The following is a 27659-nucleotide window of genomic DNA, read 5'->3' on the forward strand; positions in this document are numbered from 1 at the left end:
ATCTGCATTGCTGCTGAAACAAATAATGCTTTGCTTGGGTTTTTGCTATATTTCAAACGGCTATGGAAATTTTCAACGTATAAATCAAGTATCAGAATTAACTCTGTAGTCTGAATTTGTTCATAACTGAAGTCACCAGTTCTCAACTTATGATGTCGTGAGATCTCTCCTGTCTCCTCCTTCCCCTTCATGTGAACATTTTAATTTCTCTTGCATGCAGACCTATTTTACCTGGATTTTGTGGCCTTATGTATTATACACAGAGGATGGCTTATAGGTTACAATTGTGATGCTGTCAGATTGACAACTAATTGTTCTAATGAGGAAAAAATCCTCAAAGCATGAAATTTGAATGAAATGTGTGATTATAATTCAAGAACTGTTTACTCAAATCTCTGGGGACCTCCCAAATAAATGCAGAGCAAGGAAGTTAGATAAACCTCTCTGCCTTCCCCCCTCCATGATACACAAGGACCCATACTCTTATGTAGATTTGTACAGAGGGTATAAAATAAAACTTTACCATTAGCAAAAGATGGCTACCCAGAACTGACACTGCCATATCTTGCTGTTTATTAATACTGTATGTGTTTTGTTACCATGTTGAGTAGTAAGGAAATAGGTGCTTTGAATTATTAAAGTTGATTCTGGAGAATAGCTGTATGCTCAGATGGCATTTGCTTCAGCATATGCAAATTATTTAGTTTCATTTGGGATCAATTCCCAGGGGCCTTCCTTTCCTGTGATGCTCTGAATTTGGCAAGACGAAGCTAGTCCCAATCTCTGCCCTCCCTCCCTCCGTCTCTTAACCCCTCTTCCCATTTTTGGCTTAGCTTGTACAATGTAAAAGAAAATTAAGGGCCAGGATCCACCCACTATCATCTTTCTGTGCACCAAACGTCCCTCATTTTCTTTAACGCTGTGAATTCCGATTCGTAGTTTGTTGGGTTTATGCTACTATACTGGATGTATTAGGATGGATGGTGCAAGGTTTCTCCTCGCCTTCATAATGATTTTTTATAAGGATGAAATTACAGATCCTCCTCCCGGCTCGGGACCTTGAAACATTAGCCATAAAGCCCATTTCATTTCAAATATCCCGTGTGCCAACCTCCTAAAGCAACAGCAGCAACCAATTGTCAAATTCGGCGTTCAGAAATTGCAGGGTGAGGTTGGAGTCCACACCTCTAAAGACTCCTTCCTTCACTCTTAAGCCAAAAGGGAAAAAAAAGGCGGGGGAAATGAAAAGAGCAAGTGCTCCCTCAGAGTCTCTGTCAGTAGCCCATCGATGGATTTCCCTCTAAGCAAATGCCAGCTCTCTAACTGAATTAAGTTGTACGGCTTCTAACCTATTTCCTGCTTCCAAAAGAAAGCCAGTGACTTGGAAGGAAATTTTTTAAAAGGCTAGGCTGGAAGCAATGTTTCTGTTTCATTCTCAGCTCTTATTTTGTAGGTTGTTGACCAGGCAGTCAGAAAACAGTGCTTCTTTTTTTCCCCCCTTTTGAGTGAGGTCAGAGATGTGTGTGTGTGTGTGTGTGTGTGTGTGTGTGTGTGTGTGTGTGTGTTTATCTATCTCCCCCCCCTTCTCTCCGAGTCGAGTTCTCAGGCAGCTGCGTACAATGCTGGGAGCTAGCCAGCAGCAGAGACAGATGGTAGAGTTATTAGATGTGCATCATACGATTCCCTTCCTGCCACTCGCTTTTTAATCAAATTAAAACAAAAAAGAAAGAGAGGGAGAGAAAGAGAGAGAGAGGGGGAGTCAATTAACTGCATTTGTATTCTCTGCAATAATGGACCCTATTCCACTTTTACCCTAAGGCAGTTGAGTGGAAATTTTAGGAAAGAAAAGGGTGCTTGGAACTTTTTGTGTTGTTTTTTTTTCAGGGGTGGGGGGAGGAAAGAATTTTTGAAATTTTTTTTTTAAAGAATCGAAGTTATTCCCAGCCACTAGAGAAAAATTCCGGGCGAAAAAAGTTGGAACCTATCTCTTCGGTGCATTAGGAATTGCAGCTAAATCGGGACTGGGAAGGATTCCAGCTTTGCTGTGGAAAGTTAAACTCTCTGACAGAAGAGTCCTAGCCACCTCCTCCTCCTCCTCTTCTCCCCCCCCCCACGTCAGGAATGGTTTCTCCCTGCTTTGCATATTCACCATGCTTGGCCTGGCCATATGGGAAAATGCGACTGAAGGAATTGTTGTGAAAAAAGGGACAGCGAGTTTGAAATAAAAGTTGTGAGAGTGGTACTGAAGAGGAAAAAAAAAGAATACGAGACACCATGTATTGCGCATACACAATTCCTGGCATGGGCGGAAACTCTTTGATGTACTACTATAATGGGAAAGCGGTAAGCTAGCTCTGTAATTAAAGGTGTAATTTTGACAAGTTTTATTGTCGTAGAAATGAGAGTCATTTGCTGCATTTATTGCTTTGAAAGTTGTTCTGGGCTCCTTCAGCCTTCCATATTCCTTAAGCTATTTAATTCCTGGTAATGTTATGGTATTAAGCACAGGGATTTGTTTAAAACAGGAGAGGAGGCTGAATTTTTTTTTTAATGAATACAGAGAGGTTGTAATGCATTTTACAGGCTAAAACTTTTTGATTAAGTCAGAGTTGGTCAATTCTAAGCCAGTGTTCAGTCATTATCTGTAAGAACAAGGACATGATGAAAGGAGGCAGAGAGAGAGAGCGAGCTCAGTTTTCTTTTCAGATTTCTGCATTTCTTTTTCTGAAATGAGCATCCGCAGCTTTCCCATGTCAGGCTTTGCAGCTGAATGTATTTAATTGAGAAACTGGTGCATGGAGAAAAAGTAGAGGCAAAACTCGAGATTGAGGAATTTGGTGGGGAAAAAAATAGCCATAAAGTAATTGCCTTCCTTTTTTTTTCCTCTTGTGAACTTCATCTTGTTATTTAGAATTTATGACACACATTCCTTTTCTACTTCTTCCTCATCTTTTTCTTCTTTTCTTTTCTGCTTGCAAAACACTTCCTTTAAATGTGTCTGCTTTTTGCGTGTAGCCTTACCAGAAGGTTTATAGTACTGTACTTGCTATCTGCAAGGTTATTGATTTTTTAAAAAAATAAAAAAAAAAACATTATCTTTAAGGCTGGATCCTGGGAAGGATTTTTTTTTAAGAGTCTTTTATAGGCTGGTGAGGTCAAGAGATGTGTTGGTGAAAAACAGGAAAATAAAATATGGAAGTTTTCCGGGCAGCAGGCAGGCTGCTGGCTGAGTTGTTTCAACTTCCCAACATTTCATCTGATATCAATCAGTGTAAACCAGTTAGGCCAAAAGGGAACTATTAGAGCTTTAACCAAGGCCCGTTTCAGAGATGGGGATGGCACAAACTAATTATACCAGACGTATGGGTTTGTCTTATACAAGCACACGCAAAGAGTATGTGTGTTTGTGTATGTGCATATGCATAAAATTATTTTGGATGAGAAATCCATCCTTATGAATGAACATCTGTTGAAATAGCTGGGTTCTCCCTCCCCCGTTCCTTACTCACAAGAGCTGTGAACTTAATTCATTCTCTATAATGTTTTAAAATGATGTCTTGGATTAGTGTAATTTGTTAAGAAAAAGGTCAGTTAAAATAAATACAGAGAAGTATGAACATTCAGTTAGTAATTTGAAAGATGGCTTGGAATACGTACTTTTTTCCCTGCATGACTTTCCAAGCATTGAATAATAAACAAACATTTTCTGCATTTTGAATAGGATAGAATTTATAATTATCTCTGCAGCAGTAGTAATATTTTTAAAGCATATACTAGTAGTAATAAATAGCAATACCCAATGTTGGAAAAGTAGAACTGTGTTTTTCTATAAAAAGTGTTTTCCGTAGGAAAAAAACTACACTCTTCATAAAATTGCACAAAATTGCAGTCTGTTTTGTCTCTCTATTTTGCTTTTTGCATTTGTTTGTAGGGGTTAGCCTAATAAATATATTACTGTAATATGGAGTTTGGATTTTACACGTTTCAGAAGAATAATTTTGATGGGGCTGATGGGGACAGCTTGTCAGTGAAATGATGGTGTTGCTCTTTTGTTTTTGTGAGTTTAAAGTTGAAAAACACTCAGAAGTAAAATCTCTAAAATGCACAAACACATCTAATACAGTCCAATTTCATCTGTCTGGTTCTAGATATATTGAAGGAGAATGGTGAATGTGACATCATGCTGCTAGTAAACCTCTCTCCCCCCCACTCCCCAGTTAATAGATACCTTCAGTTGGGGTTGATTTTAGAGAAGGGAGGGGGAACCAGAAAGGGAGGATGGTACTCATAAAAATCAAGATCACTGTCAGAGGAAATGTATTTATAGGAACTGTTAAATGACATTTATTAAAAACAAATCTGTTGGTGTGTGTTCAACAAGAAAAAGCAGCAAACTTCACACTCAAATGTGCATATGAAAGTGTGGGGGTGGAAAGTGGGAAAGTAAATACTGGTGGCATCAGCAGAGGGCAGTTTTAGAATCCCCAGCACTGGAACATCCTTTTCATTTTGCTTAGTGAAGAGTCATCAGTCATATTGGTAAAGTTATAGGACCTTTGTAGATGAGACCAGAATTTTAGCAGTTGATGGGAAAGGCAAGGGGGGGGGGTATAATTCTCTCTTGTGGGAGACGGGTAGCTTTTATATGGCCAGTATTGTTCTAGTTTGGATTATACATTGTGTGGCTTTTGGTTTCGTGCCAGGCATCTTGCAGAGATCGTATATGCCCTGAATCAGTATTTAGAATGCCTAAAGAAAAAAATGTTAGTGTGTTTTGAATGGTATATGTCTTCTAGATTGCTAGACAGAAATTTAAACCATAGTATACCACACATGCTTTTGTCTTTAAAGAAGAGAAAGTTTGGAATTTTTCATCATCATCTTCATCCCTTTGACAAGTCAATTACTGGTTTAAATTCAGTTTGAACTCTCTGAACTGAGAGCAGCCAGCGGAAGCTGGTCTTCCCTGGGAATAAACAAAAAGAGAAGAAAGTGAGATTGCTCCATAACCCTCAGTTCAGAAAAGGGAAATGGTGGGGAATGAAGTTTCTTACTCTCATTCTTTTTAAAAAGGTACTTTTAAAGAATACAAAATCTAGCCAATGAGTTCTTGGAATTGCTCTTTTTGTAGTAAAGACATTACAGCATTTGAAGAAAAAATGTCTTTTTTCTATTCACCTGTTGTTCAGATTAGCTACCTTCTCCAGACAATATTCCCTTCATTCCAGTAATATTAGGCTTTTTATTTATTTCAACAATGCACACTTTAAATTCTTGAACACTGTCAGTATGTCAAAACCGTGATATGTCAAAACCTCTTATATTTTAAAGCTTTGCTTCTTGAAACTCTAAAGTATTGAAACATTTCTGGTCTAAAGCTATTTCTAAAATATGATATTGAGCATTTTTAATTTGACATGACTGAAATGATAGTAAGTAGTTTTTTTTATCAAATGTCATAGTTGAAAGAACGTAGAGATAGAAAACAATAGTGACAAAACTTTAACATAATAGTATTTTAAGATCTCATAATTAGCTCTCACCCTCTTGTGCATGTATTAAATCATAAAGAGAACCCTATAATTATCATAATTGCTCTTTTTTGTACATTATACCAACAAGCATCAACCCATCTCACCAACTAGTTGTTTTGAAATAGTTAATTGTCAAGTCATCAAATAACAAAAAGTAAATGTTAATGAGTTTCCATGTTTGTACTCTGTCTGCTATTCTTGTTATGGACCTTTTTGGTTACATAAAGTTCTCAGATGGAGATAAATAGGCCAAAGTATTGTTCCTGTTAATAGCCTAGTCCAAATAGTATAATTCCTTCTAGCAGTTGTAATAAATGAAAACTAGAAGCATGCATATGATAGAGGGTGATAATAGTACTGTCCATTTTTCTGTAGCATTTTCTTCGTTAAAAAAAGTTAGGTGTATTTGTATTTAATCCAGCCCTCCACCCCAAATAATCTGCATTCCATATTTCTAACTCATTTTGTACGTATATGGAAGATATAAATCCATAGTGTCTAACGTTTAGAAATATTAAAGGTCAGAAATGTAGATGCATGCTTAAACTATGTTAAGCCGTAACACACCAGATGATATCTCTTAACAGAAGAAAATCCCACTGAAACCAGCACTACTTAAGCCTGCATGTATCATAGATTTTGCGTTATACATATGAAAGTAGTTCTCTCATTCTCCCAAACAATATTAGTTAGATTTTTAGAAGTAACATTCTAGATAGATATTTAATTTTACATATGTCAAAATGTGTGTGTTTATGTTTTCTACATTATGGCAAAGCAAGACAGCTGGCTTTGGTTTTATGTAGTTTTTTTCGGTGCTATTACTTTACATTGCTAGAGCGTTCTAATTCCCTGCTTAATTTGGACCTATAATATAGTTTTTAAAAAATAATATGGCTCTCACAAAAAGAGAAAAGAATAAAAGACAAGTGTTATTGTTAAAATGGTTTTTTGTTTGTATTCTCTGTGCGCATTGTATGTGTTATTTTTAAAATCTAAACATGAAATGTTCCATGTTAAATGGTTTGTTGGAGGAAAATGCAATTCATCCTTCTCAAATAAATCACTGCTTTTAAACACTGACTCAAACATTTCCAATTTATAGTGGTAAATTATAATTATTTTATTTATTGGCTGACTTAGCTTGGTAGATAATTTTTTATATATATTTAGAGGAGTGAGCCTGATTAAATAATCATTCCTGAATGCATCTTTCTATGGACTCAGAACTCTCACATGCATTGTCACATGTTGTGTGTTGCTTACAACATTATATGTGTGCATAAGAATGTTGCCTACAGTCCAAAATTATAAATAGTGGTTTTATTAGCAGAGCAATAAATTGATGAGGTAGATCTGGAAAATTTGCCTTTAAGAAAAATATAGTATTCTTAAATTGTGGGTATGTATATTGTTCTGGGGAAGGAAGGGGCATAAATTTAAAAGGCTTACTGACCATACAGTCTTTAAATACCTTTCCAAGTGATCTACAGGAAATTGTGCAGAAGAGCTGTTTGTTTCCTGTTCGGGAATATGTCTGGTTCACGTTATACTCAGTTTACTGTAAAATTGCTGTCGTATGTCAAGGACCTAAGATTTAGAGATATTATACCAAGCTGTGTTTAGAAAGAGTGAAAGATAGAAAAGGGTTGTCTGGATCCATAGGAAAAGCACTGTGTTCATTTACAAATAGGGATGTGTTCCAATTTTGTGGGCAGGGAAGTTTTTTAAAAAAAGCAACTGCTGTCCATTTTATGCAGCTACCGCACTATCTACAGGAATCCTTTGTGTACTGCAAAACAGTGTGGAATACTGCCAGCCTGATCTATAACCTGACAAAGTTGCCATTCCATGGTTAAAACAATTCAATCCAGCTGCAGTCAGTGGGATTAAATTGGTTTAGTTTGTGTGAATTCACCTTAACTTGATTCTGGATCGACTACAGTTTTATTTTGTCTGGACAGTTGTCTGTCAGTCCAGCTTTGCTTCTGACAAGCTCTGCATTCACAGTGAGAATGTTTGTCTTGAAGCACATGTTGGGGGGGGGGAGCTTGTTCTGAAGAAAACAGATGAAGTTGACTGACATGGGTGTAGAACTACGGAAAATTTTAAGAAATCAGACTTTATGTTAATTAACATATTTTAATATTTTGATTCCAATAACTCAGGCATATTAATTATAATGAGGTTGTCAAGAATCAGACTTGCATTACATATATGTTCATGTGCACTTTCTAGATTCTTGCAAAAATATGCAGTATTCTTCTGTTGCTAAATTTACATCTCGCAGAAGTTGCTCAATTTTCCCCCCTATGTTTTGTTATTGGTTTAATGTTGAAACTTTCATGTGTAGGCATTACTTGAATTATCTAAAGTGTTTATGCTTTCTAGAATAAGTGGTTGCAACAAGCACAGTAGAAGTGCACAGTAAAAAGTAATGTTGATATATCTTTTACTTAACCATGGCTAGAAAAGAATTGTACATGCCTGTAAATGTAAGCATCTCTTGCCTTAAAGTTGCATTGTTTGCTGCTGCTACTGTTGCTCCTGTTGACAGTATTAGTACAGTATTGTTATGCTACTGGTTTCTGTAAATTCTTTTAGGTATGATCTACTTACATACCTAATATGTACATACCTAATAGTACCATAATAACAGTATATTTTTAAAAATAGATGCATTAGTACATATTGTACGACTATAATTACTCCTCTACTAATATAATATATAAAATATTATCGTACTGTGATGTATATAGTAACATTATCTGTCTCTCTGCCCATCCATCCGTCTGTCCATCCATCTTGTATGCATGCATTTTTAAAAGACTGATGCATGTGTGGTATCTCTCCTCTTTCCCAGCTTTTATTTTATTTATGTGGTGGCCCAAAAGATTAATAAAAATGTAAAAAGAGGAAATGTTGTACTGTACACCTGCACCATTTTCATGGGTGTCTAAGCAGAAGTGAAACTCAGTAAATATCCAAGCGTATAAAATTTAGTTGTACTATGAGATGCTGTACTTGGACGTTTAACCAAACACAAGAAAACTAAAGCGGAGAGATAACAAATGAGGAGCCGTGTTGTGATGCGTCTCTGCTCAGATACACCAGAAATATGTAGCCTTTGCCTACCATTCTCAGGGGACCCAAAGCTCTGCTTTCATAGAGACCAAATTACACTTGTCCTGAGAAAAGGCAGTGTTGAAGTAATTGGTGGGGCAGCATACAGAATGTTAGATTCCAGCTGTTTCCATTGTAGCTGACCTCCAATTGCGAAGAGGATGTTAACAATCTGGCCTAACATTTGACTTGGCTTTTTCACCTCTCTCGACGTTTTATTGAGAATTAAAGACTGTCAAACCGTCAATACTAGTAACATTGCCAATATGTTGGGAAGGTCTCTAATATTAGGGATTCTTATTTCCTCCCTCCTTCCTTTTTAAAATATATATATATAAATATATGATTTTCACCTGTTAGTTAACTTCCTATAATTACATTGAAAGTAGTTCTTTGTAGCTGGTCCTTATTATTACAAAGTTATTATATTTGACTGCTGTGGTTTGGATTCTTTTACAACCAGTTATGGTGTCATTTTTCTTTAATATGAGATGTGTTTCCTTGTCCTTAAGAATAATCAAATGTAGAATACGTGATGATTGTTTTTTTTAAATAATCTCTGTTATAAAATGCACAAGGCAGAAATGCTCAGTAGCTCTTCTAATGAAGGAGAAAAAATCCACACCAATCTAGCCCACATATTTAAAACCACCCAGTTAAGGATGACATGATTAAAATAATCAAATGTATTACTTTAAAAATTAAAAAGGATAAGTAGTGCACGCCATTATTTTATTGACTTTTAAATATAAATTGCAGAAATGTTTACATTCTTAATAGCATTATTAAGCTAAAGTGACAGATCAGCGGGAAAAAGTTGATTGCCCAGCATATTATTACTACTGCACCTGTTACAACAATTCCAGTAGATGAGGAATAACATGCACTGTTACTATGATTCTTTAGGTTGTTTTTCATGACAGATGCAAGGGTGGGGGAGGACAGTGAACATGGTAGAAACAGTTACAAAATATACTTATTCCTGTAAATATTTACTTGGGAATAGATTTTACTGAATTTGGTATATACATAGAACTACAGAGTTGGCTCAATTTTCTTTGAAGTTAGCGCAAAAGCTCTTAGTCTGTTTTATATATAGCATGAATTAATAGTTGAAATAATAGCATATATGTTGCACACTACCAATTTCATATAGATTTTTTCTTTAACTGCATTCATATATATTCATATGTAATCTGAACACTTCTGAACATTCATATATACTGTATACACAGGTAAATAGACTAACATGGATGCAGTTTCCTTTGTTTTGAATAAAGCAATGTTGCCTTAATTTAAATTAAAAACATAGTTATTTATTTCAAAAATAAAACTAAGATGCTAGGAAAGTGTGAGGGCAAGAGGAGAAGGGGACGACAGAGGATGAGATGGGTGGACAGTGTCATCAAAGCTACCAACATGAATTTGATCCAACTCCGGGAGGCAGTGGAAGACAGGAGGGCCTGGCGTGCTCTGGTCCATGGGGTCACGAAGAGTCGGAGATGACTAAACGACTAAACGACAATGTGTCTCCCAAAAGATTGCGATCTTGCAGATGCAGATGTATGAGCCACAAACCAGTACACAGCTGTGTGGTCTTAAATTACAGTGAAATGTAAATTCTGAGCTTTAGTGTGGCCTTTGTTTAGTTTTTGTATATTTTTTCCAACAAGCATTATAGATTTTGGTGGCTTTTTCAGAAAACACCTAGATCAGTGACAATGACTTCTCTTGATTTCTTTTACATTTCCCTTTGATCTGGCTGTAGACCAGAGGACTGCGATTATGTTATTGCTAAGTAATGTCTTTGTGAAGTTTTAAAATTCCTTTCAATTCAAGATTCTGATCTTACCGTCATAATAGCAAGATTATCTTTATGGAACATAATGTAATCTTTTCTGATGTTTTGTTTCTTAGTTAACTTAGGTAACTTAGTTAATTTAGCAGCATTGTATGTGCCCACTGACAGCTAGAGAGTTTACACATAAAATACCTACAGTTAGATCTTTCCTGCTCACATCCTTCCTCTTTATGACTTAAATAAAGATAGATAATTGTGTGCCATCAAGTCAGTTCTGATGGCAACCCTGTTCAGGGTTTTTAGGTAGTGAGTACTCAGAAGTGATTTATAATTCCCTTCTTCTGCGGGGTGCCCCGGAACTGTGCAGCTTGCTCAAGGCCACACAGGCTGGCTCTTATGGGATGCACAGTGGGGAACTGACCTCCCAATCACTGACTCTGTAGCCAGGTAATTAACTCACCAAGCTATCCAGCCAGCAAAGATAGGTGGATAGAAATAAATGTATTTTGAATAGCCATTTTCTGTTGCAGTAGCTTTACAAATAGCAGTATGTTTAAAGCACATTCAAAGCATGCCACATGCATTATCTCAGAAATCCTTACAGCAGCCCTATAAGGTAGGCTAGTATCTTTGTCCCCCACCGTGCAGTTTCCCAATGTAACTTAATTAATTTTGTACTCAGTTTATGCCAGCCCATGGTTCGCCAAACTGTTTTTTGTTTTTATATGTTACGTTTTTAAAAATTATTGTATAGTATATTTTTCTTATTTCCTGGAAGCCACCCAGAGTAGTGGCTTGGATGGGGTACAAGTTTAAACAAACAAACAAACAACATTTTATAGGCCAAGTAATATCTGACCCAGGGACTTCCAGATAATACTACTAGTTCTTATGCTATATACACATTTACTGATACAACATAGATCCTGCTTTTAGTACGAAAGCACAATACTAGAACACGTGGAATAATAACAAAGAAAGTGCTTTTGAGCACATACAGGATGTCATGAGTGCAGTAAGTGACACATCCACCTTCTATCTGTGAGATTTTTGACATGGATTTTGACTTCAAGTCCAGCACCTGTCGGCTGAGAAGTTAAGAACTTCACATTAATGTTATAAGTTCCAAATTAAGTCTTTTTATCGTACCTCTTCAATCTTTAAATTAATGCCATTAGATTATGATTGAGGAAAATTCCATTAGTACGTCTATCCAGAAGTGATTTATAGCTGCCCCAAATAGTTACAGATTTTGATAGTCTGGAATAACATTGTTAATTTTGGGGGGTTTTGTATGGTCTTTTCTATGGACTGCAAACAATTATAGAGTTTTGTCTTAATGCAGCCTCTCCATGTCTAGAAGTACAAACACTATATTTATAATATCAATTATTTAACAACTATAATTGGCTTTCAGATATTTGCATAAACAAATTAGCTGGTCTTTAAATGAAATTTCAGAGTTGACATTATTTTGGTAATTAAAATTATCTCAACTGACCAGTAAGTGCACATAGAAATATTGTTGTTGGTACTACAATGAGCCTTTCCAGTACCTTGTATGGGAAATAAATTCCATGCATTCTCCATTGGTATTGCATGACTAAAAGCTGCAACCTGTTATTAGATATCTGTGCAGTGATATTGCCAGTCATACCGGAAGTTTGGCTGTCAGCAAAGATAATATATACAAAACAGTTGTGTTTTCATTTTCCTATGTTTTCAAGACAGCAGCCATGTTCAAATCAGTTATTTTCAAGTTCTGGCAGCTGTGATATTTAAAGCGATCCCAGCTGCTGTGATATAAAATTGATTTTTCTATTAACACCTGGAAAAAGATCTTGTGTAGTATTAAGCATGTGAACACTAGAGCAGTAAGGTGATCTGTACCAATTTGCCTGTGGTAATCCTATTTCCTAGTACTTGCATATAAAACAAACCTATTTGTTGACTGGAACGGCCAGAAGTACACATATAGTTTCAAAATAACTTCCAACAGGAAGGAACTACATAATAAATTAAGCCTTTTTAAAACACTGGGTATTATCCCGTGCACACTTACTAGGAATTAAGTTCCATTCCTTTTAGTGGAATTTACTTCTGGGTTAGCATGCTTAGCATTGCACTGGTAATATGGCCCAACTCAAATTAACGGGTGAAATATATTTAACTGAAAAATCAAAGTCTTACATTTGACACAGATGTTTTTAAGTTGCCAGTAATTCACATGTGCTATTTTTATTTCTGTAGATGAATAAATCTGTACAGTCCTAAAAGTATTTGCATGAAAAAAAAAACTTTTTCAAAACCAGTGAGCAACTTTGCATCAATTTATCTGTTTTAAAATTAGTTGTCAATATAGCATATTTTAATAATGCAACCCACTGCATGTTTACTCAGAAATAGGTCCTGCTATTTTGAATGGAGTTGACACATAGGTAAGGGCACATAGGATTGCATCCTAATGGGACAGTGCTTTTCGAACCACTCACAAATAGGGATAATCGTCTTTAAGCTTTCAGGAGAACCTGCTTTAATTTTTACTGTATTTTTCTCCAATATCCACAATCTCATACAAAACATAGAACACTTTGAATTCAGGCCCCAATAATTTATTCTAAGTGCCAGAACAAATGGAGCCCATAATCTTTCCTTACAAAAATCTACACCTAGCTCATCATAATAGGCATCCTTCAGTCTCGAGAGACTATGGTGACATGCTCTGAATCGAGGAGTGTCCTCTCCAGAGCATGAAGCCCGGGTAAGGTAATATGGAGGATAGGCTGTTACCCAAGCATCAGATCCCCCCTCTCCACATTGCTGAAATGGTCCAATGGAAAGGCAAGAGCCGATACAACTGGTTCCAGCAATGTCGCAGGAGTTGGCAGAACGACACATGCTGCCTTCGGGACTCCAGCTCCGGATTTTGCCTCGAGGTTAACTCCTGAAGCCTTTTCCATGAGTGGATATAGCCACAAGGCAGTGGAGGTTTGAAATCGGAGTTTTCCTTCTCCTAGATGGGCTGCCTTCCATGGCTGATGTGCCCCACCTACACCTAGCTACTGTAATATTAATTGTGTGTCATCAAGTTAATTCTGACTGATAGTGACCCTTTCCAGGGTTTTTTAGGTAGGAAGTACTCAGAAGTGGTTTACAATTCCTTTCTTCTGGGGGCACCCTGGGGTTGTGCAGCTTGCCCAAAATTTATAGTTCCCAACCTCTGGTTCTGCAGCCTGATACCTAACTCAGTGAGTTATCCAGCAAGCTACTTGTTCCTATATGCATTCTGTATTTCTTTAATATGGTTTGTCAGGGGGAGGACAGTTATTTTGTTGCTGCCATTGTTAGCAATGTCTTACTATTCTACTGTAAATTTATACAGAGTTTTGTATGTCAATTTAGTTTAGAACATATTCCGCTGGAAATGCCAAAATATATTTATTATTTATTGGACTTATATACCGCCCCATAGCGCTACAAGCACTCTCCGGGCGGTTTACAATTTAATTATACAGGCTACACATTGCCCCCCCCCCAGCAAGCTGGGTACTCATTTTACCAACCTCGGAAGGATGGAAGGCTGAGTCAACCTTGAGCCGGCTACCTGGGATTTGAACCCCAGGTCGTGAGCACAGTTTTAGCTGCAGTACAGCGTTTTAACCACTGCGCCACGAGGCATATAGTTACTGTTCTTTCAGTGTTTTGTTTTTATTTAGTATTGTCAGCATACATGGAACTCTATGGAGTAATGGAAATATCTTAAAGTCTAAACTGGTTAACACAGGTATATTGGCTGAAATAAGTAGCAACTATGAACCTACAGAGGAGTTGACTCACCTAATCCTAATTGATTCAGTGGGCCTATTGTAGTTGCAACTCACTACTAGTATTCGGCCACTGAGTAGCAAATATTTTCTAATCAAAAGAGCTTGTCATTTTTTTTAAAGCAGAATATCCTCCACTCTGGAAACTTTCCCTTTTCATGCAAGACTGCTGCTGGTTCCTGCCATAGCTAGCTGCTTGTTTGGCAGCTCTCTCTCTTCTCTCCAGAATAGTGCTATCAACACATAGCCAATTAGATTTGGCTATATTGAGAGTGTCAGTGAGCGAATTAAGCCTCAGTGAAGGGCCTCAATGATGGTTGAATAAGTTCAAAAAAAAAGAGGAAGGGGGATGCATCAAGACTGACTGAACAGGGCTGTGAAGAAACTGATTCTAGACCAGGGGTGGGCAATTAATTTCTATAGGGGGGCCACATGAAAAATCTGAACTGTGTTCAGGGGCTGAATCAACTTTACTTAAAAATAAAATGAAACAATGATGTTATGATTGTTTTTATTTTAAATTTGTTAATCTTCACAAATACTAAAGAGGTTTTTTGCGGTATGTTAAAGATAAGCAACTGATCAACTTTAGACAAAAAGCTATAAATGGTTTTGATGTTCAAAACTGTCCGCGGGTCGGACAGGAGTGGCTCGCGGGCCGTATGTGGCCCTCGGGCTGCACTTTGCCCAGGTCTGTTCTAGACCCTTTCTGCTACCTGGAAAATAAGCGAGGGCTGCATTGTATTCACGAAGGCTTTCACGGCCGAGATCCAATGGTTGTTGTGGGTTTTTCAGGCTGTTTGGCAGTGTTGTGCAGGTTTTTCTTCCTAACGTTTCATCAGTCTGTCTGGCCAGCATCTTCAAATCTAAACCAATCAAACAAGGCATATGGATCTGAACTGAAACAGCTACTTTAAATTTACCAGTCCAGTCTTTATATTTTATATGCACCTTAGCCATGGGTAACTTAATTCTGTCCCAGTTCCTTTAACTGAAATTTTCTCATTTGGAATGATATTTTCATGTGGAATAATATCAGTATGGCACACTGTTATTTGAGAACATGAATCTCTCAAAGTTAGATGTTTGATATTATTAATGTAAATATTTTCTCCAGATGAGTTTATCAATTCCCTGTTAGTCTTAATGTAATAACAGTGGACAATTTCTGCTAGAGGTGGCAGTTGCTTAAATCACCACCATTTTGGCTTACTTTAGAATCCTCATCCTGCTTTTTATGTACAACTCTCCCTGTTTTCTGTTGTCCCATTTCTTTATTTTTAATAAATTCACAATTTGAAATATAATGACCTGCTTTTTCACAACCAAAACAAGATTTTAAATTTCTTTGTTCATTATAAGGGATTCTGTCTCCCTTTCCTTCAAAGCTTTTATTCTTCTGTTGGTACTGCTCTGAGGGTCTCTCTTTAAAATGGCTTCCAACTGCCAGTTGATCTTTGAGGCACTCTCTGGGTTCTGTCTTTCTCTCATCCCAAGCTTTCCCTCCATTTTTTTTCTCAGAATAATTTGAGTTTCTTACTTCTTTTATATTTTCAGCTGTTTTTGATAGATTCCCCTCAGGATTTGAATCATTATTATTATAGTTTTGGATTTTTAATTCTAATTGTTTCATTTTTAATTGGTGTTGCCTCTCTTTTTCCCTCATTTCCTTTTGCTTGGCCTCAATCTCAGCCCTAAATTTCCTTTCTAATTGTTTTAACTGGAATTCATATTCTTTCTCTATTTTCATTTTTTGAAACTCCAGGGAGTTTAAATCAGTTCCTCTCCCTGAGCTATCCTCCTGTTCCCTTGGGCCCTCATATTCCTGGCCCTCTTGATCTGACATTTCCCTGAGGTAAAGTCTGACTCTCAGCAAGTTCCATAACTGCCTTCTTCCCTCTCTCGGAAGGCATACCCAACCGTTTTTTTTTTATTATTATTTTTATTAAATTGGTAGGCTGCTTTCTCATCAACTCCAATACACAAGCCTCAATTTAAAAGGACCCCCTTTTTTCTGTGTTATAGAGATTTCAACTATGTAGCTTTCTTTTGGCAGCTCAAGATCACTATGTTGTATCTTTGGACTTCAAGCCTTGCTGTGCCTTGTACCTGTTACTTTGTATCTCTTTTGGCCTCTAGCCACCCAGCTATTTCAGCTTAATTTTATTTTCCTTTTTAAGCCTCAGTTATATTTACCTCAGCTGTTTCTTTTAGACCTTGGCTTCCACTTTTGGTCTCCTCAGTGCTCCCTTTCTCAGAGCTTTGGGATCTAAAGCTAGCCCTCTTGGTCCTTACACTCTCAGCTTGAGGTAAACTTTTAACTATAGAAATCTCCTCAGAGTCCTTTTCCTGCCTTTGTCTTTCAACAATCAGGAGTCCCTACTAAGCTATTCACACAGAGCTTTAGGGTTCCCTACTTCTTCACTTGGGCTATTGACGACCAGGTCTCTTAGACTCAGAGATTTTCTTTAGGCTTTCTGGTATTCCTTCCCTTTGAATCCCAGATTCAGAAAACTTCCCTTTATTTTTTGTCTCATTGAATTTCTTTTTCATTCGTAGCCAGCCTAATAAATTTCACTTTATTATGGCTCACTGGATTTTCATAAATATCGCACCGCTGCCACCACTTTATGTCACACGCCCCCAATTCTCCTGTTTGTTCTTCCACACAACTCAGGTTCACTTTCGGGTATGACATTTCCTTTTCAACCCTTTCCGCTGCCACCAGAGGATTTATTCCTCACTCTATTAAATATGACTCCTAAATCACAGTTATCCAATATAGTAATGTTTATTTATGTGTTTATAAGTAAATAACGTAAAGTGAATCATGGATGGTCTTATTTTATTCATTCAATACATTGTGCTTTGATAACATTTATATTTGCTTATGAAGAATCATTTTCATCAAGTTATTTATTTATTTCTTATCTTATTCCCTATCCCTTTTTTTACTCTTCTCTAACATAAGGCTGCCTAAACTGCTTCTCTCTAACTGATATCCTTAACTACGTCCCTAACTCTTAACTCATATCCCTAACTCATCCCTAACTGATCTTTAACTGTCTTCCATTCTTATATTTTCTTAGTTCCGCCTCTTCTGTTCAACCATTGGTTGTTAAATCAGGGTTCTATTGTGATGGACAGGAGTGGTTACTGACCTGTCCATCACTGTCCCCCTCTCACCCTTCCTTCTCTCTTTTTACCTTTCTATGCCTCTTTGCCAAGTGAGGTTGCCAGGAAGTCTGAACTAATAGTTAGCAACAGGCTTTTGAAAGTAGTGCAAGGACTAATGGGGAGATGCATGGAGCTGTTCGCCTTCAGGAAGCACAGTCCAGTGTTAGGAGAGCAAGGTTGCAGCATCAGTGATAGTCACTTTTATCCCCTTTGGGCATTTCCTGAAAAATCATCCAAAGGGAAGGATTTTTTTTTTTTTGCAAGATGTCAGATGGTTGAGAAAAGTCTTTTGCCTTAATTCTGAAATATATATATATATATATATATATATATTACCTTGAATTTTCAGTAAGAATTAAGAAGGCCCACACTGGGTCAGATGAGAGATCTATCTGGTCCAGGATTCTGTGCCAGTGAGAATCCAACAAGCACACCATGAGTGCAAAGGCTCCAGTAGATGATACTTAGATGTATATTAGTGATGGTGGTGTTGGAAGTGTTATTTAGTTACCAGTGGCCCTATGCTGCACTTCTGTGACTGTGTGCACCTGTTTCAGTTTTAAACATCAATTCGTATTCTTTCATGTCTTGTTACGGGTTTAAATTTGTTTGTGGTTGTTGCCATTTATCGAAGTGCATTACTGCTAAGTTTAATATTCAGCCTATAAAAACTCCTTTTTTTAAAGGTGCCTGGTCTGACTAGAGGTGTCAGCTAATAAAATTGGTGGGTGTGTGTGTGTGTGTGTGTGTGTGTGTGTGTGTGTGTGTGTGTGTGTGTGTGTGTGTGTGTGTGTGTGTCCCCTGGAACACACCCTTGGACCCTTTAGAGACTCATCCTGCCCCCCCCCGGGGGTCAGAGGGAGCGAAATCACCACCTCTGGGACTCTTTTGAGGCTTGGGAAGCTTCAGAAGAGTCCCAGAAGGTGGTGATTTTGCCCCCTCTGGCCTCCGGGGGGGGGGACTGGGTGAGCCTCCAAAGGGTCCTAGGATGTGTTCCATAAGATGGACCTCTCCATAAGGTTCACCAATTTTTAGGAGAAGGAAACAGATTATTTTTTCCCTATTTTCTTCTCCCAAAAATTTGGTATGTCTTATGGAGAGATGCGTTTTATGGAGCGAAAAATACGGTATCATTCCTATGAACAATATAGAAAAATGTCCAAGAGTAGTCATTAAGAGGAGCCCTTTGTTCAGGGATTTGAAAACACAGCTGAAAGATTTTCTTGAAACTCTTTCCCAGTCACCTAGCAGGTGCTGGCAACACTTATTTGCCTGTGTCTGACTATTTGTCAAGTTCGAAGCTAGCCTTTGCTTTTTTCCCTCAAAGCTGCTTGGGACATGAGTTGTTTTATCCTTACAACATCCCATGAGAAGGTTGTGCATAGAAAGGCTGATATTCCCCAAATAACCCAATGGAAATGGAGCTTGACGCATAGGAGTCTTAATTATATTAATAATGACAATGATTTTTAAATATCAAAGTTGTAATTCTAGGTAGTTTACAAAATACTTCAAAAATTCTCTTCAGACTGTCTTTGAAACAAAGCCAAAATCAAAATAAAATGGGAAAAAAGTCCATTGTATGACAAAAGCATGTGGAGACTGACATGTAATGCCATTGAAAAATAAATAGGTCACACTCCAACATGAGCTTAACTGTATTGATTAGTGCAGTCATTTATATCAGCTCTTCAGCGTATAAGAGCTTGAGCCAGTTCATAGAATCAGTGTGTGTGTGTTTCATTTTAATGTAGGACAATAATAATTGCCTGCCAGGATTCACAGTAAACTTTCAGTCAGCAAGCAGGATGTGCAACGTGACTTTTTGAAAAGAAGACTTTGAATACAGTCTTTCCCCCCCTCTCTTCTCCTTCTCGTCTTCTTAACTTGTACTAAATTGTCAATTATTTTAAATTGGCAATTGATTTTAAACATACAGAGAATGACTGTATGTTATAAATCACTGGCAACCCTCTAGTGGCCTATAGTGGACCAAGAATTAGGAAGAAAAAAATGTGTGTGTTATACTGTACGCCATCAAGTCAGAACTGACTTACACCAGCCTTAATAGGGCTTTCAAGGTAAGTAAGATACTTGAGTGGTTTTACCATTTTTGCTCAGTTTTTTATGGCCAACCAGGGATTTGAGCCCATGTTTCCTATTCATCACTCTATCCACTATACCATATTGGATAACAAGGAAAAAATAGAAGATTTTGATTAACTTAAATAGACATTATTAAAGAACAGAATCAGGATGTTTCAAGACTTAAGTAATGAATTCTTCTCATTGAACTTAGAAGAAAGAAACAGGCATGTTATGTGTGTGATATTAATTTAGGTCAAACCAAAGCAAACTTTAGTATGGTAAATCTATAGTAGGAAAGCAAGCCCCCCATACCCAAAGGGTCTGTATCGACAGTTTCACTTACCCATGGTCTGAAAATATTAAAAATATGAAATTAAAAACCCAGAAATACATACTTACGTGAAGTAATTATCAGAACTGGCCACTAGAGGGAACCAGAGACTATGCTGGATATAGGGGACACTATAATCCTATGTTTTTGGATACATTTTTGTAAAACGTATGGTAGGGGCTTGATGCTGATCTCCTTTGGATATTGCAGTGCTACTGTGCATTATTTTCAATAGAAGTGTCCAGTCCACTAACCGGAATCAAAATACATGAGTTTGAATTAAATTACAGAACTATAAATTTGTTTGGTTTGCCAGAACTGAAGTGCTTATACACCAGAAATGTACTTTTAATTTTCTAAAGCTTTGTATTCACGAAGGCTTTCATGGCCAGGATCTAATGGTTGTTGTGGGCTTTTTGGGCTCTTTGGCTGTGTTCTGAAGGTTGTTCTTCCTGATGTTTCGCCAGTCTCTGTGGCCGGCATCTTCAGAGGACAGCGCTTTGTGCTCTGGTGTAATTTCCTTGGGAGTGTAGTTTGCTTGGGACTCCCAAGCAAACTACACCAGAGCACAGAGTGCTGTCCTCTGAAGATGCCAGCCACAGAGACTGGCGAAATGTTAGGAAGAACAACCTTCAGAACACGGCCAAAGAGCCTGAAAAACCCACAACAACCATTCTAAAGCTTTCTTACTTTGACTGGAATTCAAGGTGGATGAGGAGTCATGTTCTTGCTTCCACTTTCAAACAGCTGGGAGTCAGTAATCATTTCTTCTCTGTGACATATAATTTACAGTTTGCCGCTAGATCCAAATCTACTTTCCACCTATCCCTGCTTTAGCTTATTCTGCCAAGAAACCCTCAGCCAGAAGAGCCTCAAATGTATATATTCTTCCTACATTATCATGTATTGGTGGAAATCCTACATACTCCAGTACACCTGGGCACAGACTGAAAGTGGTTTTGAGTTAGACAGATTAGGCAAGGCTGGTGATCCATTTTATTCTGTATGCAAGATTTGAAATGTTTGTTTCCACAGCACACAGATTAACCGAATTAGAGTAAGGTGACTGAACATGAACACTGCCACTATGATCTGGAAACCACTTTCAGCTGCAGGTCACTTTTTGCTGTTATGTACCTTCAAGCCACTTTGCTGTTTTTTTAAAAGTGACTTGAAGGTATATAGAGAGAGTTTTTTTAGGAGAAAGGTGGGGTAAACATAAACCTCTCTCTCTCTCTCTCTCTATTTATTTAGCCATTGGTTCATTATAGGTTTACCCCATCTTTCTCCTAAAAAAGACCCAAGCCAGCTGTAATCATTAAAAAGATAACATTAAAACCTAAAAACAGTAAATTATTCAAATACTAGAGAATTAATAATATTGTATTTTAATGTTAGGTAAAGTATTACAAAAAGATTTAGAAGCAACAAAACACAAACTCTCCTGTTTATTGTCTCCTAGACAGGCAGTCACTAAGGAAAAGCCTTCCTGTAGAGAAAGGTCTTCACCTGCTTATGGAAGGACAGCAAGGATTTTTGAAGTATAGAAGATGTTCAAAAAGTGGTTTTCTATTTCCAGCCCCTCCCCAAATGATTTTCCATGTCCAAGTGGGACATTTGAACCTAGATTTCCTGAGTCCAGCACAATCCACTACACCACACCAGCTCTCGGTAACTTTCTACAATTATATTAAAGGTTATCCATTATATTTTGTCATTCTCCTTGTTCCCATTTGTTTATGAGCCTGATGATTCAGCATAATATTGTTGCAGACTGATTTGAGTGGAGTTAATTATGAGAGCTCATAATTGAAAGCATATTCAACATTAAATAGAAGAAGAAGAAGAAGAGTCTTAGAACTGCAGAGCTGGAAGGGACCCTATAGGCAAGGTTCCTTCTCAGATTTGCGTCTTCACATATGTGATTCTGCCCCCCTCCACACAGGACTCCTCCTCTTCCGTGCACCCACAGTGATCGTTTTCAGCCCTGTCGGTTTTTCTGGTCACAACGGAACCCCACACTGGAGGGAACGGACAGACTTCCACCCAACAGGGTGGAAAATTAGAGGGAATGTTGCCTGTAGATCATCTTCAGCCTCTGTCAGGGAGGCATAGTGGGAAACTGAGCTCCTGACCTCTGGCTCCACAGACAGATATCTAAATCACTGAGCTATCTAGCAGTTGTGTGGACTACTAATAACTCTCAAATGCCAGCTTTGCAAATTCACAAGTGAAAACAATATGTGTTTTCTACTACTGCCCTCAAGTGATATGCAGTATAACAAGCAGAAGCAAAATATGAACATATTTAACTTTTCTGTTCACAGGTAAAGAAACATGGGGTTCAGTGGTTGTTTGCTAGATATCCATGGAAGGGCCTTGCTCCTTCAAATGAAGGAGAGGCATCTGCTGTGTAGCTCACACTCCAGAGAACTAGTGTGTGGATATACTTCATGGAGTAACTTGCAACCCCACCCCTTACCATGTTTGCATGAAAAGGTTTTTTTTTAATGGGCTAAAGTCATCCCTTCTCAGAACGTAGAGGCTTCTTTCTCCCCCAAAGGGAGAAAGAATATACTGCATATAGACATATGCAGTAACTTTACTTTCCTGCTCCAAAAGGCCAAAGAAGAAATTATTTAACAAGGGCTACAATTCATACAGGGCAACCCATAACCCCTGCCCCCTCCAAAAAATACTTTGTGACCCTCCGGGAGGGGGGGGTGTAACCTCGAAGTTGGGAAGCACTGCACTAGAACTTCATTTGAATCCCACATCTATCACCAAGTAAGTTATTTTGTGTCCACTACCTTCTTGCTTCCCTTCACCTGTTATTTTAAGGGCAGGGATGGGGGACATCTTGCCTGACAAAGAAGCCTGCATATCTCAAAAACGCAAGGGTGTGCTATAGGAATTATTCTAGCACACATTTTGTGGCAAATATGGGTATTTGGTGTTGGTTTGGTTGATTGTTGTGGTTTCTATATTGCTGTCAAATAATCAGAAAAGGGAGGTGGTGGTAAGTTGGTTTCTCATAAGTTGTATGTGGAATTCTGATTGTAAGCATGTTTACTTAATTAGTGCTGGTGATTTAACTTTGTAATTGACAGGTCATGAGGAAGCCGGTTTTAATGAGTTTGTACTGTGTTTATTCATTGATGTGCTTTTAATTTTTTTTAGTTTCAGTTGTGTTTTATTGTTATGATATGTTCAATTTAGTTTTAATATTATAACTTCTTGCATTTTAGAATATCAAATAAATAAACCATTGTGTTCCTAGGACTGTAAGCTTTGTAAGATAGAACATCTACCGTATTTTTCTGTGTATAAGACTATACTTTTGTCTAAAATCTTTAGACTAAAAATTGAGGGTTGTCTTATACACGGAAGTAAGCTGAGGAGAGAACAAAACAAGTGGAGGGGAAAGCAGGGATCAAAGCTATCCTGCAGCGCTTTGATCTCTTCCCTCCCCTTGCTAAGCTCCACTTAGATTTCTTAATTTTGGATTAGAAAAGTGGGGGGTGTTTTATACACAGAAAATAAGTTACTTTAACCAGATATTTAAATAAAGTTAAAAAAAGCGAGCACTCTTCTTTTTGAAATATAAATTTCTCAGTACCAGGATAAAAGATATCTAATGATCATTGTTACTAATGGAGCTTTAATAATACACCACAGTATAGTCGTGTGTATATTGAGGACATGTTGAAAGAGGCACTAGACTCTATAATGCTAGAGTGTTAATAAAAGTGTTTTGAATAGGTAAAATCGGGTTTATATATATTTTAGTAATGGTTTGTGTCCAGGCCTCAATTTGTTTCAAAAATAAAAGAGTGTTTTGGTGAGGAGCACTGTCAGTTGTATACCAAGTTACAATGATACTTGCCAGAAACATTTGCCCAGCTTAGAAATCACGTTGCTCGGTATAGTTGGTCATAGTTGAATCAGTGGGGATTTCATGAATCAATTTCTCTGTAAATTCCATTGAATCAAATGGAGCTACCCTACTTATGACTTTTATTGTTTAGTCGTTGTGTCCGACTCTTCGTGACCCCATGGACCAGAGCATGCCAGGCCCTCCTGTCTTCCACTGCTTCCCAGAGTTTGGTCAAATTCATGTTGGTCGCTTCGATGACACTGTCCAACCATCTCATTCTCTGTTGTCTCCTTCTCCTCTTGCCCTCACACTTTCCCAACATCAGGGTCTTTTCCAGGGAGTCTTCTCTTCTCATGAGATGGCCAAAGTATTGGAGCCTCAGCTTCAGGATCTGTCCTTCCAGTGAACACTCAGGGTTGATTTCCTTCAGAATGGATAGGTTTGTTCTCCTTGCAGTCCAGGGGACTCTCAAGAGTCTCCTCCAGCATCACAATTCAAAAGCATCAATTCTTCGGCGGTCAGCCTTCTTTATGGTCCAGCTCTCACTTCCATACATTGCTACTGGAAAAACTGTAGCTTTGACTATGCGGACCTTTGTTGGCAAGGTGATGTCTGTGCTTCTTAAGATGCCATCCAGGTTTGTCATCACTTTCCTCCCAAGAAACAGGCGAGTTATGACTTACTATTCTCTAAACAACAGAATTTCAGCCTTTGTTTCCCAACCTGTTAAACCCACTTGAAAAATCGTGTAGGTTTTTGACCTTTTCTCTCATAGTTCTTGCATGAATTCCTCCTCCTTCCTTCGTTTTCCATATGAACTATCTAATTTTTGTTGTTGTTATTTAGTCATTAAGTCGTGTCCAACTCTTCATGACCCCATGGACCACAGCATTCCAGGCCCTCCTATCTTCCACTTCCCCCCGGAGTTGGGTCAAATTCATGTTGGTAGCTTCAGTGACACTGTCCAACCATCTCATTCTCTGTTGTCTCCTTCTCCTCTTGCCTTCACAAGGGTCTTTTCTATGGAGTCTTCTCCTCTCATGAGATGGTGTGAGGAGGAGGATAAAGAAACAGCAAGGAGTGAGCCGTCTCCTCACGTAATTGTTATAGAATCAGAGGTATCGGTGAAACCCGAGGCAAAGAAACAAGCAGAAGAGATAGAGGAAGGTCGCTCAGGGAGAGTAGAGAGAGCTTGAGAGGAATGAGCGCGCGCGAAAGAGAGGCAGTTGAGACCGTTAGAAGGAGCTGAGGGAGGAGCACGAAGGAAGGTCTACTGAGAGAGAGAGCAATTAGATATATTCTTGACAACCGAAGAGGGAGCAATCTCTAAAGAAACCAAGAAAGTGACAGTATTCAGAGACAGCGCATCAGGTGAAACAGTTAGAGATGCCCATGTCTTTTCGGTTCCTGTGAAGAGATCAGCTCTCGACCCAATAGAAGGAGAAGCTGAAAGCTGTGGGGCCAGCAAAGTGAGACCTATCATCCCCGGGTTAAGTCCTGAAGAATGGACCGTGCTGGTCTATCCGAGGAGTCAAGGTCCTGCTTGATTGGTACACCATGTGCTCCCAGAGGGAGAGAAAAAATATTGAGAGAGGGAGAATGGGCCCGCCACCCGTGTTGCGGGACCTTGTGTGCGGTCCGCAACAACTTACTGAGACAACCGACGGAAGAAGAGGAAAACAACAACAACTTACTATTAAAAGATTTAAATGAAGAAAAATCATTATAGTGGTTTTGGGAGAGTTCCCCTCCCCAGTTATCTATTCATAGTTCTATCGTTCATAACAAAGAAGATGTAAACGGTTCTGTTAATAAAAATTCTTTATTTAATACTTCTGAATCCTCATTTGTATCTCCGGATAAAGAAATGCCCAAAGGTAACAGTGAACCAACTCACAGATGGCCAAAGTATTGGAGACTCAGCTTCGTATAATAGCTAATCCATATTAGCACTTTAACTGGGTTTGCAAACTGGTTTAAATGTAACCATAGTTAGCATTTTCAGTTATGTACTTAATGCTGAAAAGTAAAGGAAAGTATTTATGTGCCAGTCAGAGAGGGGAAGGAGGCATGTGGCACTGTACTGTATTTTTCCATGTATAAGACTATACTTTTGTCTAAAAATTTTAGGCTAAAATTGAGGGTCATCTTACACACGGAAGTAAGCTGAGGAGAGTACAAAAACAAGTGGAGGGGAAAGCAGGGATCAAATTGCTCCTGCAGGGCTTTGATCCCTGCTTTCCCCTCCACTTGCTAATCCTTAGCAAAAGGTAAGCAGGGATCAAAGCGCTGCAGGATCACTTTGATCCCTGCTTTCTGCTCTGCTTGCTAAGTCCCATGGGGCTTAACAAAAAGGGGGAAAGAATCAAAGCAATCCCGTGGCTGTATAAGGAGGAAAGTCTCAAAATGATTGTGCAGTTGCGGGATTGCTTTGATCCCTTTACCCCTCCTTTTGCTAAGCCCTGCAGGGCTTAGCATGAAGGGAGAAAGCAGGGATCAAAACAATCTTGAAGTGCTTTGATCCCTTTCCCCCTACACTTGCTAAGCCCCACTTAGATTTCTTAATTTTGAGTTAGAAAAGTGGGGGCGTCTTATACATGGGGGTGTCTTATACTTGGAAAAATACGGTACAAGCCTTCTCTTGTGGTCTTTTTATAATGATTGAGAGTCTGGCAATTCATTCATTTTGGCCAGTGTACCAAGTACTAAGCTGTTATAGTGTGTAATGGAAAATAAAAATGTAGGTTGCTGTTCTAAAGATAGAAACCTTGAAATACTGTACAACATATTATGCGTTGAAAATTTTGCAAGCAATCCAAAGATAGTTCTACTGGTTCATGGTGCCTTTTTAGTCTAATCCAAAGAGTGGGCTTTGCCTTTAAGTCCCTAACTGATTGAAGGTTAGGCTGTCAAAAGGACCAGCTGTACCCATGCTTTAGAATTAATGTTGGAGCTTCTACTAGTTAGCCCCTCCTTTAAGATTTATTAGATTGGTAGCCAATGGAGATGGGGCCTTTCTTAGTCGCCCTTGTAGAGCTTCCTCCCAAGAGATTTGTGGTTGGTCGTGTTATTTCCAAAGTTTTGAAAAGCTTTGAAAACCCACCTTGATTCAGTGGCTTTTAATGCATGTGTTTTATTTGTCATTCTGCTCTAGAACCAGCTTCTCTTTAAAATGGAGTGGGTGCCAGTTGATGTGCATTAAGAATGTCTGTATAGAAGACGTTGCATGGAGAGGGGATGAAGGTGTTTCTTGTGCCCTAGCTCTCTGCTCATGAAATGCTACTTTATTTGTGGTATAATATTTACCATCTACATAGGTTTGCTTTATTTATTTTATTTAAAATATTTCTATCTCCCCCTTTCTCCTTCAGAAGGACCCAAGGCAGTTTTTCTAGTCCAATTCAAAGGTATTCCACATGCAGAGTCATAAAGATGACCTGTTTGCTAATAATCATAACAATCACTCTCCATGTGGCAACAAACTACTAGCTGCTTCCAGTACCCTAGTAGGGAATTACCCCTTTCATACAAACCACTTACCAAGGCAGTTGCACTGTAGAGCCCAGGGGTTCGGAAATACAGTGGTGTCTCGCTTAACGAGGATAATCCGTTCCAGCAAAATCGCTATAGAATGAAATCCTCATTAAGCGAAATAAAAAAGCCCATTGAGACGCATTGAAAACCCTTCAGTGCATTCCAATGGGCTGAAAACTCACCGTCCAGCGAAGATCCTCCATAGGGGCGGCCATTTTTGCTGCCTGTAAAGCGAGGAATCCATCCTAGAAAACAGCGGGGGGCATTTTGTACACCCAGTGGCCATTTTGAAACCTGACGATCAGCTGTTTTTAGATAATCGTAATGCGAAAATCGGTTCCCGAGGCAGGGAATCGATCATCGTGAAGCA

The 27659-nt window shown here is 38.3% G+C and overlaps 1 protein-coding gene across 50 annotated transcripts in view; it reads left to right on the forward strand.

The window, feature by feature from the left end:
* TCF4 (transcription factor 4) overlaps nt 1–27659 on the forward strand; it is a 414402-nt gene that overhangs the window by 286031 nt on the left and 100712 nt on the right. For 4 of the 50 annotated variants that reach the window (XM_020800315.3, XM_020800316.3, XM_072992914.2 and 1 more), the window contains exon 1: nt 944–2343. The exons of the other annotated variants lie outside the window; for them this stretch is intronic. In XM_020800315.3, coding sequence (XP_020655974.1) covers nt 2275–2343 — 69 coding nt within the window. In that variant the 5' untranslated portion in view covers nt 944–2274. Of the gene's footprint in view, nt 1–943; nt 2344–27659 lie in introns of those variants that run through there. 50 annotated transcript variants of the gene reach the window in all.

The sequence above is a fragment of the Pogona vitticeps genome, chromosome 2 (genome assembly GCF_051106095.1).
Source record: "Pogona vitticeps strain Pit_001003342236 chromosome 2, PviZW2.1, whole genome shotgun sequence".
Lineage (NCBI taxonomy): Eukaryota > Metazoa > Chordata > Lepidosauria > Squamata > Agamidae > Pogona > Pogona vitticeps.